This window comes from Thermobia domestica, chromosome 15 (assembly GCF_964235325.1).
Source record: "Thermobia domestica chromosome 15, izTheDome1.hap1.1, whole genome shotgun sequence".
NCBI lineage: Eukaryota > Metazoa > Arthropoda > Insecta > Zygentoma > Lepismatidae > Thermobia > Thermobia domestica.
Genome location: NC_137468.1, coordinates 70,726,877 through 70,739,452, shown reverse-complemented (window position 1 = coordinate 70,739,452; position 12,576 = coordinate 70,726,877). Strand labels below are relative to the sequence as shown.

At 34.3% G+C, this 12,576-nt stretch overlaps 1 protein-coding gene across 1 annotated transcript in view; it reads left to right on the top strand.

Annotated features, from left to right (window-relative positions):
* Window positions 1-12,576, top strand: part of Myo31DF (Unconventional myosin ID) — an 86,818-nt gene that overhangs the window by 46,576 nt on the left and 27,666 nt on the right. Inside the window, exons 10-12 of the mRNA XM_081739810.1 lie at window positions 6,833-6,983; window positions 9,989-10,233; window positions 12,248-12,410. Of these exons, the coding sequence (XP_081595936.1) occupies window positions 6,833-6,983; window positions 9,989-10,233; window positions 12,248-12,410 (559 nt within the window). The remainder of the gene's footprint in view (window positions 1-6,832; window positions 6,984-9,988; window positions 10,234-12,247; window positions 12,411-12,576) is intronic.

The following is a 12,576-nucleotide window of genomic DNA, read 5'->3' as shown; positions in this document are numbered from 1 at the left end:
ATCTTTAAATAGAAGTATTTATGTTTGTTGTTCGGTAACTTCTAAAGTAGAGTGAAACTTAATTTGAATAAACTATATATAACAATGGTAACACACTTATATATGAACTGCAATATGGTAAATGTTCGTTTAGAAATGTTTATCCTAGCTAATATCTAATACTGGCTTTTAAGTGCGTTTTTTAAGTTCTTCAAGGCAAGCATAAAGATAAATTTAGCTAAAGAAAACTGTTAAAGCATGTGATTAAGTAATTTTCCATAGTTTTAGTTTTCAAGTAATTTTCCTTTCGTTTATTAACCAAAGAAGAGTGGAGGAAATGTTCTTAAAGCCAAGTTGAATATTTGCTAAGGAATTTAATTTATAGACTAGTAAAGATAGTTTGAAGAGATTTGTTTTAAATGAATATGCTAATAAGAACTCCTCCTGCTTTTCTTTTTTCTTAAGTCTTAAGATATGATAAAGGTTGAAATCATGCATTATCCGGATACAGTCACTCTTGGTAAGAAACCGTATGTAATATCTAATCGAGTTAATAAGTTCGTTCAATATAGTCAAGTAAATTATCGAACAGATTAAATTAACTTTACTCACTCAATGTTCTTTGTAGTTGCCAAACTGTTCGTAGCTTCTAGTTATTTCGAAAAGCAGCACGGCTTTGATAGAAAAATCCCACATATTTTTAGAGCATCAAATTCTTGTGGTATTACGTAGCATGGTAAATATTAATGAAATAGGATTCTTATTCGTACGATTTTTTAAGGTGGTAGAAAAGAAATCAATTTTTCATATAACGAAAAAGCTAGCATTAAATACATACTGTTGTTGGTATTCTACACTCACGAACCATTTTGTTGTAAATCTTCCAGGAATTTCAGTTTCTTATAAATCCTGGGTCAAATTTAAAATGAAAATAACGAACCACCAAGCACCAAGTCAGCCATGTGTATGCGCAGTTAATTAGTTCGTGAGTATAGAATATCACTAGACGGAAGTCTTGGGTAAGATCTAAAATAAAAAACGAACGCTTCCATTTAAACCAGGGTTGGGAAAAACCCAGGTTTTTTTTTTTTTTTTGTAAAAAAAAAAACGAGCCTAGTGGGTTTCATTGGGCAAAATTGGGTTTTATTGGATAATATTGGGTTTTATTAAATTTTGTGCGTATATTTAAAGTCATATTCCTACCTAATATACCATTTAAGCATATATGTTCTACTGTACACATGAACTATGGATTTCCCTTGTGGAACCGCAGTAGTTCACGTCTGGCGCGAGTTCCTAGTTCGATCCCAGCTTCCTCCAAGTGCGTTTTGTGATCGACAAACATTGTGTGCGTGGGTTTTCTTGTTTCCTACCACTTTCGTCATGCCACCATTATTATCCATATCATCACAGTCTCCCTTAGCTCTGGCGCATAATCATGAAACATTGAACTAAACTTAGAAATAACAAAAAAGAAAGAAAAAATAATGCACAAGGAATCTGTGAAGTCCCATGCGCGTTTCGTGGGACACACTTTGCACCATTGACACTTGATAATATTTCGATTTCTAAAAAGAAGGAAGTACAAAATTTTCTAGAGTAACAAAGAAGTGGATAATTTTATGTAATACAGAGTAGGAATAAAATCCCCTCTTACACGTATAATTTAAATCCCTGAGCCAGCCGTCCTGGGTTTCACTCAAAACACGTCAGGCAAATACTGGGATAGTACCTGAAGTTCAGGAGCCAGAGATAAAAAAAAATGGCTTTATTGAATGGGTGTTGTTCTTTTAAAAAGATATTAAAAAGTTTGTTTTAAAAAATGAAATGTTGGAATGTTTTTTTCCAATTTTCAGTTGCCAGTTTGATTTCTTACAATAGATTTTTCAACTAAAGGGGTTTTGTGACATGCAATAATTTACTGTGCTTTACATACTCCATCAGATACGCAAGAAGAATTAGGGACTTCCACGATCTGATTGCCGTTAGTGTTGAAGAGATAGAGGTGTATCTACAGTAGTTTCCTTTTTCAAGTGAAGTGTTCTCGATTTGTAATTAACTGATATGGAGAAAGACATTTTATCTGCTTATATTAAAACACAAGTATGTAACAAAAACAAAGGAAATGTAGTCGCATTACTTTCGATTCCATACTCTCTGAAGTGCCGTTCTTTGCACGGGAAGAATTAGGTTAAAGGAAAATGAGTCTTCTCTCCCCCTTAGGATACGCGTATCAATGAAAGTGTAGTAAGATACTCTATTTCTGGAATGAATTTTTAACCCCCTTCTCCCTTAGGATACGCCCTTTAAGGAGTTCCCTTATTTTTAGCGCGGTATTAATGTACCGAATTTCATCTTCCTAACTTGCTCACGAGACTGTAATTTTGGCAGAAGTTTTGAATCTCCCTTTACTTCCATTACGATGTGCCCTTTAATCAAAGTAACACAATAAATAAATAAATAAATAAATAAATAATGAACTATGTTCCAAAATTCATTTCAAACTGTTCAACTGTTTCCCCGTGACGCGATCACAAACAAGCAACATCGCTTTCAATGGAAACAATGGAATTATGAAAAATCACCCCCTCCTCTTAAAACGAAAATTTTCAAAAACGTTGCAGCACATGCTAACTTATTTTTAATGAGGAGTTTATATACCTAGTTTCATCTTCCTAACTTGGCGGGCTCGTGACATACTGCACTTTTTTTTAATATGAATTTTGAACTTCCTCTACTCCTTCTCCTAGGATGCGCCGTTGAATCATAGTAATATAAAAGTCCCATCTCAGGGTTGGTACTAACTATTGTATGTTCAAAAATTCATTGCAAACTGGTTAACCATTTCCCCGTGTGTTGCATCAGAAACAACAGGCAACATTGCTTTCAAATTACGGAAAATGCTCCCCTCCCCACTTAAAATCGAAAGTCTCAAAAACACTGGGACACGGGTCCATTTACTTCTAATGGGAAATTTACATAAAAATTGTCATCTTCCTAACTTGACAGTATCGTGAGATACTAAGATTTTCGCATAGATTTTGACCCTCCGCTCCCCCATATAACACGTATTGTAATCAAAGTAACCTGCTTGAGGTACATGAAAACTACATCCAAAACTTCATTCCAAACGGTTTAACCGTTTTCCTGTGTTGCGTGCATAAACAAGATTCTTTTTATTTTTATATAATAGATTACAGTTGAACAGTGTTACGGCGAATTTGATAGAGCGCAAACAAAATGCATTATGAATGATTCCCAGACTTTTTTGTTTTCAATGGTATTCTGCTCTGGTGGTAAATACATATTTTAAGCCAATGTTGCAATTAGACATATACTAAGAAGCACGATTAAAGAAAATAATCATAGTCATATTAAGATTATTATTTCAGTTCGAGTTTTGAAGTATATTTTTTGAGGTGGGTTTTTTTGGATTTTGTTCTGGGTTTTACCCCCCCCCCCCAAAAAAAAAAAAAACACTGAGGAATTTTGGGCTGGGGAAAATTCCAACAACCCTGATCTAAACACAGTCAGGTCGGCGATGTGGGTATGTAATTTATTAGCTTGTGAGTATGGAATACCAATAAAAGTATGTATGTATATTGTACTAGCTTCTTTATATAAAAAGTTATTTTTTTTCTACGACCCGTAAGAATATTGTAAGGGCTAGTAATTATATTTCATTAATATTTACGTTAGTAAGTAACTATTTGTTTGGGTACTGAAAGAAACACGCAAATCGGTAAAAGTTAATTTAAATAAATTGTCTGTACATTCTGTAGTTACGTTGAACAGATAACATGGTCGTGACGAATTTATATTGAGCTTTGCTGGTAAAGATTAAAATGGATATTTGTAAATAAATGGTTCAATGTAAGAGATGCTTTGTCTGTAATATCATTGTTAGAGTCCAGATTTGTATGTAATATCAACCCCCTAAATATGTACATAAATATGCAACAAAAATCGCTTAAAAATGTAAGAAATATGTAATATTATATGTGTTACAAATTTATGAAAACGTAATATTAACACGCGTATGGGTATGCAATATTTAAACGAATTACGAAAATAAAAAGGAAAATCTACCACACTTTATCCTGCTTAATGCAAGTCCCCCAATGAAGTGAAATGCTTGAACAGCTGAGATAGCCATACGTCACTGACGTGACTGATTGCAGGATAATAAAAATCAGACGCGAATGAAGGAAGATGTGAATCAGCTAGAGATAAACAGGAAAACCCCGAGAAAAGTAATGCATACGGAATTTGTACGTCAGAAATCTCATGTGGTGTGTGATGTGGTCCCGTTTCAAATCTAGAAGTTTTTACACTAAATGCGCATCCGTTACCACGGCCCAATCTTGAAATGAATTATACGCAATATACAAATTTAAATACTAAAAGCAACTTAAGACGAAATGTATTGTTTTATATATATTTATTTCATGCAGGGAAAAGCAGTCCTATATCTTTTAAACAACACCAGCTGAACTAAGATTGAAGAATATTTCCACTAATGAACATTTTTGATTTGAAATAAAGTACTACTTACAAAAGATGTGCCTGTAGTTCAAATGTGTGTTGTTGCACAATGGGTTACAAAGTACATTTCCGAATGATCAGAAGTAAAATTTTGTCTGCGATCGGATAAAATATTCTTGTATGCAGAGAATGATCTCTCCACATCACATGAGGTAACAGGAGCGTATTTCAACGCGGGGATGTAGTTGGTGAAAATATCTTCAGGGGGGTTCTTGTTTCACCACTGAGAATCTCATTGCCAATAGACTGTCGTAACCCAGGTTTCTTTCCAGCACTGCATTTAGTTTCTTTCGAACTTTTTCTCCTACATCTCAACACACATCTTGCAGCAGTCTCTTTGCATCCTCTATGATTTCCATGGATTCCAAAAGACGCCGCCCAACAGTCTCTAGCATTTTAATGCTTGTAGGTAGCCAACCAAAATTATTGTCTATGTATGCGATATTGCACGCTACTTTTGAGTCATTAAACAGTTTCTGAGCAATGCCAACTGACACAGCAGACTCCGATGAAAGTGAATGAACAACAGGCTTATTTTTTGAAAATGTTCATTGTAGAAACGTACTGTCATTATGTAAGTGCCCCATAGCGTTAGCACTGGCTCCAGAGGAAGTGACACGTCTGGCAGTTGATCTCTGTAAACTTGAACATGTTTTGGCGCCTTAACAAATATTTTTTTCGTGGAAGAAAGTAGTTGATTTACTTCGCAAAAGTTGTCTCTTACCTCTTTAGCAACACGCTGAAGAGCATGGGCCATACAGGTGAAATGAATTAAGTGAGGGTAAAAAACTGTAAGTGCTCTAGCCGCTTTTAACATGTACGCTGCACTGTCTGTATAGAGAAGACGGACTTTTTCTTCCTGAACACCTCCCGGCCACAACATTCTAAGACCATCGTTTACAAAGCGAGCAATCGTGGAATGATTCGTGCGTTCCAGCAATTTACTCGGAATAAGATAGGATTTAGATGGAGCAGCTTCACTTAAGTTTCCAATCACTAAATTTGCTACATAACGTCCCAAAACGTCTGTTTCGTCCACAGAAATCGAAATATATATATATATATATATATATATGAACTACCTATTTCTGCCTTAGTGGTATCTATAGCTTTCCTATAACAAACTTCGAGATAACACTTTCGAGGAGTGAATTCGACGCCCGCAGTACTTCTCCAGAAAAGCACGGTATTTTGGCACTTGAACTTCGTTCCAAGGAATGTTTGCTGCTATCATTGCTTGGCACAAGTCTTTGAAAAACTCACTCACTGAAGTATCTTGATTCATTTGTGTCAAAAGTACTTGTTTTTTTGCAGTTCGCAATTTTTTATTTCTTGCATGGAGTACACTTTGTACATGTTGTTCTGAGATTTCATTGAATATTTTAAATCACACACTTGGCATAACACCATTTTACCGTCCGTAGTAAACGCATCATCAATAGTTACCCACGACCGCAATTTCGTGGATAAGGTTGAGGCATCCGGAGCATTTCTAACTTCGACGGTCAATACAGAACACGTACATTTTGCAACTGCAATACTAGAGTACTATCATTCAGTTGAACAAGCGAAGTCCTTTGAAAGCTTAGGTTACCTGCTATGATTGCCATTGTCGCCAGCTTCTTAGAACTAACTCTTGCAGTAAATTCCTGGAAGCACACTAGCATACAGTTTTAACTTGAATTGCAGGATTTGCTTTCATCTTTTTTCCCGTCCGACCTGCGATAACAATCAAATAGACTTCATTTTAGGAATTTCCTGGCCAGTCGCCTGTCAGGCACGTGATCTTTCTTCCTCCAGAGTTGAGAATAAAGGGCGCTGCTAATGTACCCCGGAGGAAGGATTTTTACTTGTTTCTTCTTATATTTCTTTTGTTATCGGCGAAAATTCTGCGAAACATGGTTTGACAAATAAATAAAAAAAAAAAGATATATTTCTCTTTCGGTAAAGAAACGAAAAGATAAACATGATAAAATTGAACCTAGATGCAAGCCTTGCACAGTTGGAGAGTTTATTTTTTTATTTTAAATTAAAATTTCAGTAAACGCAAAATTTTAAGACAGTTTTATGTAAAAAATATGTAAAAACCATAGAAATATATTGATCAAAATATGTAAAAATTTGTAATATGAAACTTGAGTTGAAGCACCCTACAGGTGTGAATCACAAACATTTAAGGATTTGACGAACCTACATATGAAGGAAAAAATATGTAATTACATACAAATCCGGACATTAATCATTGTCACTGTAATACAGTGTAAACATACAGCCAAATAATTGAGTTTTTTCTTTCTTTTATTTGCAGACATTATGCAGGAGATGTGGTATACGGTATAATTGGATTTTTAGATAAGAACAAAGACACACTATTCCAAGACTTTAAACGGCTTCTGTACAACTCTAGAAATGATACAATAAAATCAATGTGGCCAGATGGTGCAATGGATGTTACCAAGGTAAATTACTTTACCACTATCAATGTAGTTTATAATGTACATAATACAGGTTGTTTATAAGGTACATTCTGTGATGAGATACACTTCCTTAAAGCATACAGAATGTGTCTTCCTTCCATATTCTTCATATAATCTTATAATGTAGTTTTTCTTATTTTGAATTTCATTTAAATATACCGGTATTTTATATCGTTGTATGTAATATAAAATCGTCCACCGTAATGTTTAGTTCTGCGCTGACAGTTGAAACGATTTTGAGTTTTATCCGAATTTCACGATTTTGAGTTTTATCCGAATTTCACGATCATCTCAAAGAGAATGTAAGTTTTAAAACTGGCAGATGAAAATTAATATAGAACTGGTCGAAGTTATGTAGTAACATTTAATAGCCATTTTTAACTGAAGTAGAGGAGTGACTTCGTATATATCTCAAATTATTTTTCTTAAGAATAAAGTTATTAATAGTTTGCATTTACACGTGTCAATAAGTATCAAAAGTGTACAGTTTATGCCATAACTGTACACAACAGATGACTATTACTGCAGAACTCTCAGAGAACTTTGAAGAGATAGTACACTTTAAATGTTGAGTTTTCAGGTTATAATTAACACAAATCGAAATTAAATTGAACTCATAACGTTTATCTTTAATATTGAAGCCAACGTTCCTCAAATTGGGCTCGCGGACCACAGGTGGTCCTCAAGATCTGCCACTGATCCCTTTTGATGGATCTTTAGTCAGAAAGAAAATTCAAGTGAAGTGCGTGTCATAAACTATAGTTAAAAATATAAAATAGCTATACAAATAATAGATTAAACAGTTTAATAAGATAAAGACCATAAAATTGAAATATTACAGTGTGTGTGTTACAAAATAGTATTTATGGCCTTCAATTATCAAAAATCTATTAATTTACTTTTATGAATACGAATACAAAATTAAAGATATTTTAATTAATATTATTTTAAAAATATAAATATATTGATATATGCTCAGAATGTTAAAAATGCAAGTGTCACGTGTACACCACGTGAGAGAGTTTGGTTTGTATCTCGTGATATTTTATTTCTTCAGAAGGGATATTAAAATAGAGATGAAATTTACTCTTGGGACGCTTGATTGATTGCAGAAAATCGCTTCTTTCTGTCTGTTATCGTTTTTATTCTGTAACGAATATGGTTAAAATCAGAAATGGTTGATTTCTGCTACTTCCGGTTTTAGTAGAAAGTTAAGGATGAAAGAACTGTATTCTTGAGACGGGTAATAAATTACAGAGAACTGCTTCTCCTATCTATTACCGTTTTTGCTCTATAGTGATCAACGTACAAAACCGGAAATGGTTTATTTCTACCTTTTCCCGTTTCGATATGGTTTTCATCAATGAAGCTGATTCATATCCTTTGATTCTCTACGTTCTGACAAATTTGGTAGTGATGCATTAAGTAGTTATTCATTTTTGTCTCCCTAACTGGCGGACGGACAAAGTAAATATATGAAGAAAGAATTTTTGGTAAACTAAACTGCTTAATTATGAACTTGGTTTCGAAGGGAGTAAGTAAAACACTCAACAGTGGTCAGCACTTGAACAAGATTTAGAAACGCGTTTTTGAGCAATTCATCTGCAATATAGCGCAGTAATTACTGTGAACAAGTGTTAAACTTACATAATATTTTAATTAAAAGACTAGCTGAACCTGCGCTGTCTACTCAGCGCATCGTTCTGTTATGACTATGAATATCCTTCCCACTGTGCATATCTCCTTACTCAAGCAAGTAAAGGATAGGTGACTCACAAAGGAAGTGAATTGCTATGTATATATGTTTGAGTGAGTTTGTAGAAAATTTATAGAAGTAGCACGATATCAAGTGAAAATATTTTTCTAATTATATTCGTGCGAATACGCCTCATTGCGTCTCTTGAGGCCTTTGAAGTTGTCAGCATGTAATAGGTTTTGCCATTCGGATTTAAGCAAAGTGCCTGCAATGCCCGTCAACCCGCCATACGTAACTTCTCAACTGGTTGCCTAACACCGTAGTTTCGGCCTGCAATAATGTTAATCTTATGAGCTCAAAACGAACTCTAAAGTGTTGAATAGAACCGAATGAAAACTGGACAATCTACATAAAATTTGGAATCGACCGGCGAAAACAGTACGTTTCTAGCACTTGTGGTTTTCGAGATCTCATTGTCGAAAGGCTTGCGGACAAACAAATATAAACCTAGCATTTTAATATATAGATCCTACGAGTGCGGAAGGCCCCCTTTTTCGTCCAAATCCATGGGGATTTTGTTGTTGACAACATCCTGTACGTAGGTTTTCTCATTTCTACCCACCATTTTCATTCTACGAAAACAGTCTTCAATAATTAATCAGTTACATTTGCATTTACCTTGTGTTCTTTAGCCAGGAAGAGATAATCACTAGAAGTTTTTTTAAAAAAAAAAAAATCAATTTCATTTTATGTAGTCGATCTCAAAATTATTTGTAAAACAATTGACAATTGCTTTATATACATACCATATAGCTTTCTTCCAGTTCCAGTTACCTCCCTTACGGGAGATTTATATATAAAGGAAGTCCCGGCCTTAGAGCCCTGTGGACTGTTTCACTAATATTGTTTGAAATGAAAATTGTTTAAAATAAAATTGTGTATTAAGATGGCTCGTGCCAAAATGGCCGAATTAGCCTGTTTTAATTATAATTGTTTTTCACACTGTTAATGTAATATGGAAGGATAAGCGGCTCATGAACATATTGAAATTGAAGCACTGTATATTAAAATTGTAACAAATAACAAAATTGTCAAAGATATTGAAATGTAAATAGTATAAATTGAATAAAAACTGAGAGCAAAGCTCCTCAGTACTTAGTGTTTACAGCGCCATCTCTTATCCCCTATAGCTTTCTTGCAAACATATTCGATAAATGAAACGAATTTTCATTGTAATGCATTTGTATTCCATTGTTGTAAATTTTATTTTATTTATTTATTTTTATATTAGACGACAAAAAGGCCTCAAACCGCAGGCACATTGTTCAAGAATTCGATGATTGCCTTGGTGAAGAACTTGACATCCAAGGAGCCGTACTACGTACGTTGCATTAAGCCAAATGATCACAAATCACCTTCCATATTTGATGAAGAAAGAATACGACACCAGGTCAACTACTTGGGCTTGATTGAGAATGTAAGAGTTAGACGAGCAGGATTTTGTTATAGGCAACGATACGATAGGTTTTTGAAGAGGTAAGTATTTTTACAGCATTTTTCCATGGTGCAATAGTTCCAGGGATTAATTTTAACTTCGCAATTACTTTCAGCTTGAATTTAATTTGTGTCTGGTTTCTGTTCTCAGTACATAAGTATATACTTAAATTGTCTTCAGTATGTTCCTTATTAACACCATAGCTATAGGAGACCGAACCTTCTGCTTAATGTAGGATCCGAATCACTACTTGCCTTTGCATTCCCGCCCCGGAAATTAAATCCAAGGCCATCTACACAAAAAACACACGCATTACCCACTTGGCTCCGAAGTGGCACATGGGATGTCTTGATAATATACCTAGGTGTAAGGTTTACGATCATTTAGGTAATTATTTTTAGAAAGATATTCAATTTCTTATACAATGGTGTGGCTGGGGAAGGAAATACATCATGTCTAGAAATAAAAATTTAGTTTATAGCTGGCGTAGCAAACTGTATTGACGCAAGCTTAAGGCTCATGAATTAAACTATAAATCGCCTCAATGCATAGTAATGATCTGAAGAGAATAACCTTCAATAGAATTGAACAAACGACTTCCTATTTTTATATTCGAATGTCAAAAGAAGTTAACTGATGTCTGATATTTTGTTTCTGTTTCTTAATTTGTTTACAGTTCTGTATTCGGTAACCATTTCATTTTTATGTACAATATTGTTTTGCCATAGTTTTTCAGTTACAGAAGGAACCTAATTTGATTATTGTTTGTTGATTCACCGAGGATCTACAGAACTGAGTCTCCATCTTTTCATGTGTAGCCCAAATCTAAATACGTATTTTTTTTCTCTCTTATGTGAAACGAGTCTAGTAGTTTTTTTAGTCAAAACTTCGTGACGTCCTCTAAGAAGGATAATAAACGTTTTTAGGAAATATTGGTTGATATGTTTCAAAATATAAGTGAGGCAAAGATCAGAGAAACTTGTGAAGAAAAGGTTGCGTACGTACGATAAAATGGGTCTTTAACATAAATAAACAAATAAAAGGACCCAACATATATGAGTGTGCAAATTTAATATCGTGGGATAAGGAAAACAGGAGTTTTGTAGTAATGCTTTAAACATAAACTAAAATCCTGGCACAACAGTGCTTAGGGGCCAGTGTCTATCAGTCGGCTTGTGACACTTTCCTTTGGGATGATGTGGGTGATGTGTAGTTAGCACATCGGCTCCCCTCACCGTTAATGTTACCTTTTTAAGACCTTCCAGGTAGTCCGTAATTATGTCTGGATGGACACCATCCGATGAGTACGAGCGATCATCCAGCTTTCCTCTGAGCAAACCCGACAGTGCTTGACTTCGCAGATTTCATGAGAAGCGGTATTTCAACGCGGCTAAGGTGGTGTTTGAGAGTTTTCATCCTGTGTAACTTTGAATAATCGAGAAAAAACCTAGAGGCAGGTTAAGAAAGTATTCGTAATGTTGAGTCAACTATCTAGTATTAGATGTACTACCTAATTCGTACTTGCTTTCTGAAAGTTTAATATACTCATCGTCTTGAAGGTGAAACATAAAATAGATTTTAAGGACCAAAAGAAAAGTGAAATAAAGCATCACCTTATGGCATCCATGAACTGGATTATATTTGAAAAGGATTCTGTCGGTGAAACTCTTCTGTATTTCGATGTCCTCTTCCGCTAAGCTTTTTGCAACTACTGTTTTAACAAGCTAAATAGGTCATTTTAAAAAAAAAAAGTCCTTTTAACTTACGTTGCATTTGGTTTTTTCTTTCTTTCTTTCTTTCTTTTTTTTTAAAAAAAAAAACAAAACTCCCAACAGACGTAAAATTTAAAGAGAAATTTCGTAAAATACACAAAAGTGAGGAGTATATACTATTTTTGAGTACCTGTGAAAAATGTGTAGAGAAAAATTGTAATGTCAACAATTCTAAATGGTAATTGCTTGACTATAATCACCTATGTCACTAGAAAATTTAGTTAATATAATAATTAAATGTCAAATGTGCAAACTTGAAAAACAATATAACTTCTTTATTTAGGTACAAAATGATCTCTCAGTATACATGGCCCAATTTCCACGGAGGAAGTGATAAGGATGGAACCAGAATTCTGCTGGAAGAGCATGGATTTTCAAATGATGTGATGTATGGTAATACCAAAATATTCATCCGATCCCCTAGAACAATTTTTGCATTAGAGCAGGTAATTGTTTCATTTTTAAGAATGTACTTATACATTTACTAAAGGTGCTACTGCTGTGATATTCATTAAATGCCATTACTTGGTAGTTAGCGCTGATTGTATTTTTGGAAAGCAATTGAAAATTACATTATACAAAGTCTTCGGCAAAGGCTTAACCAATTTAATC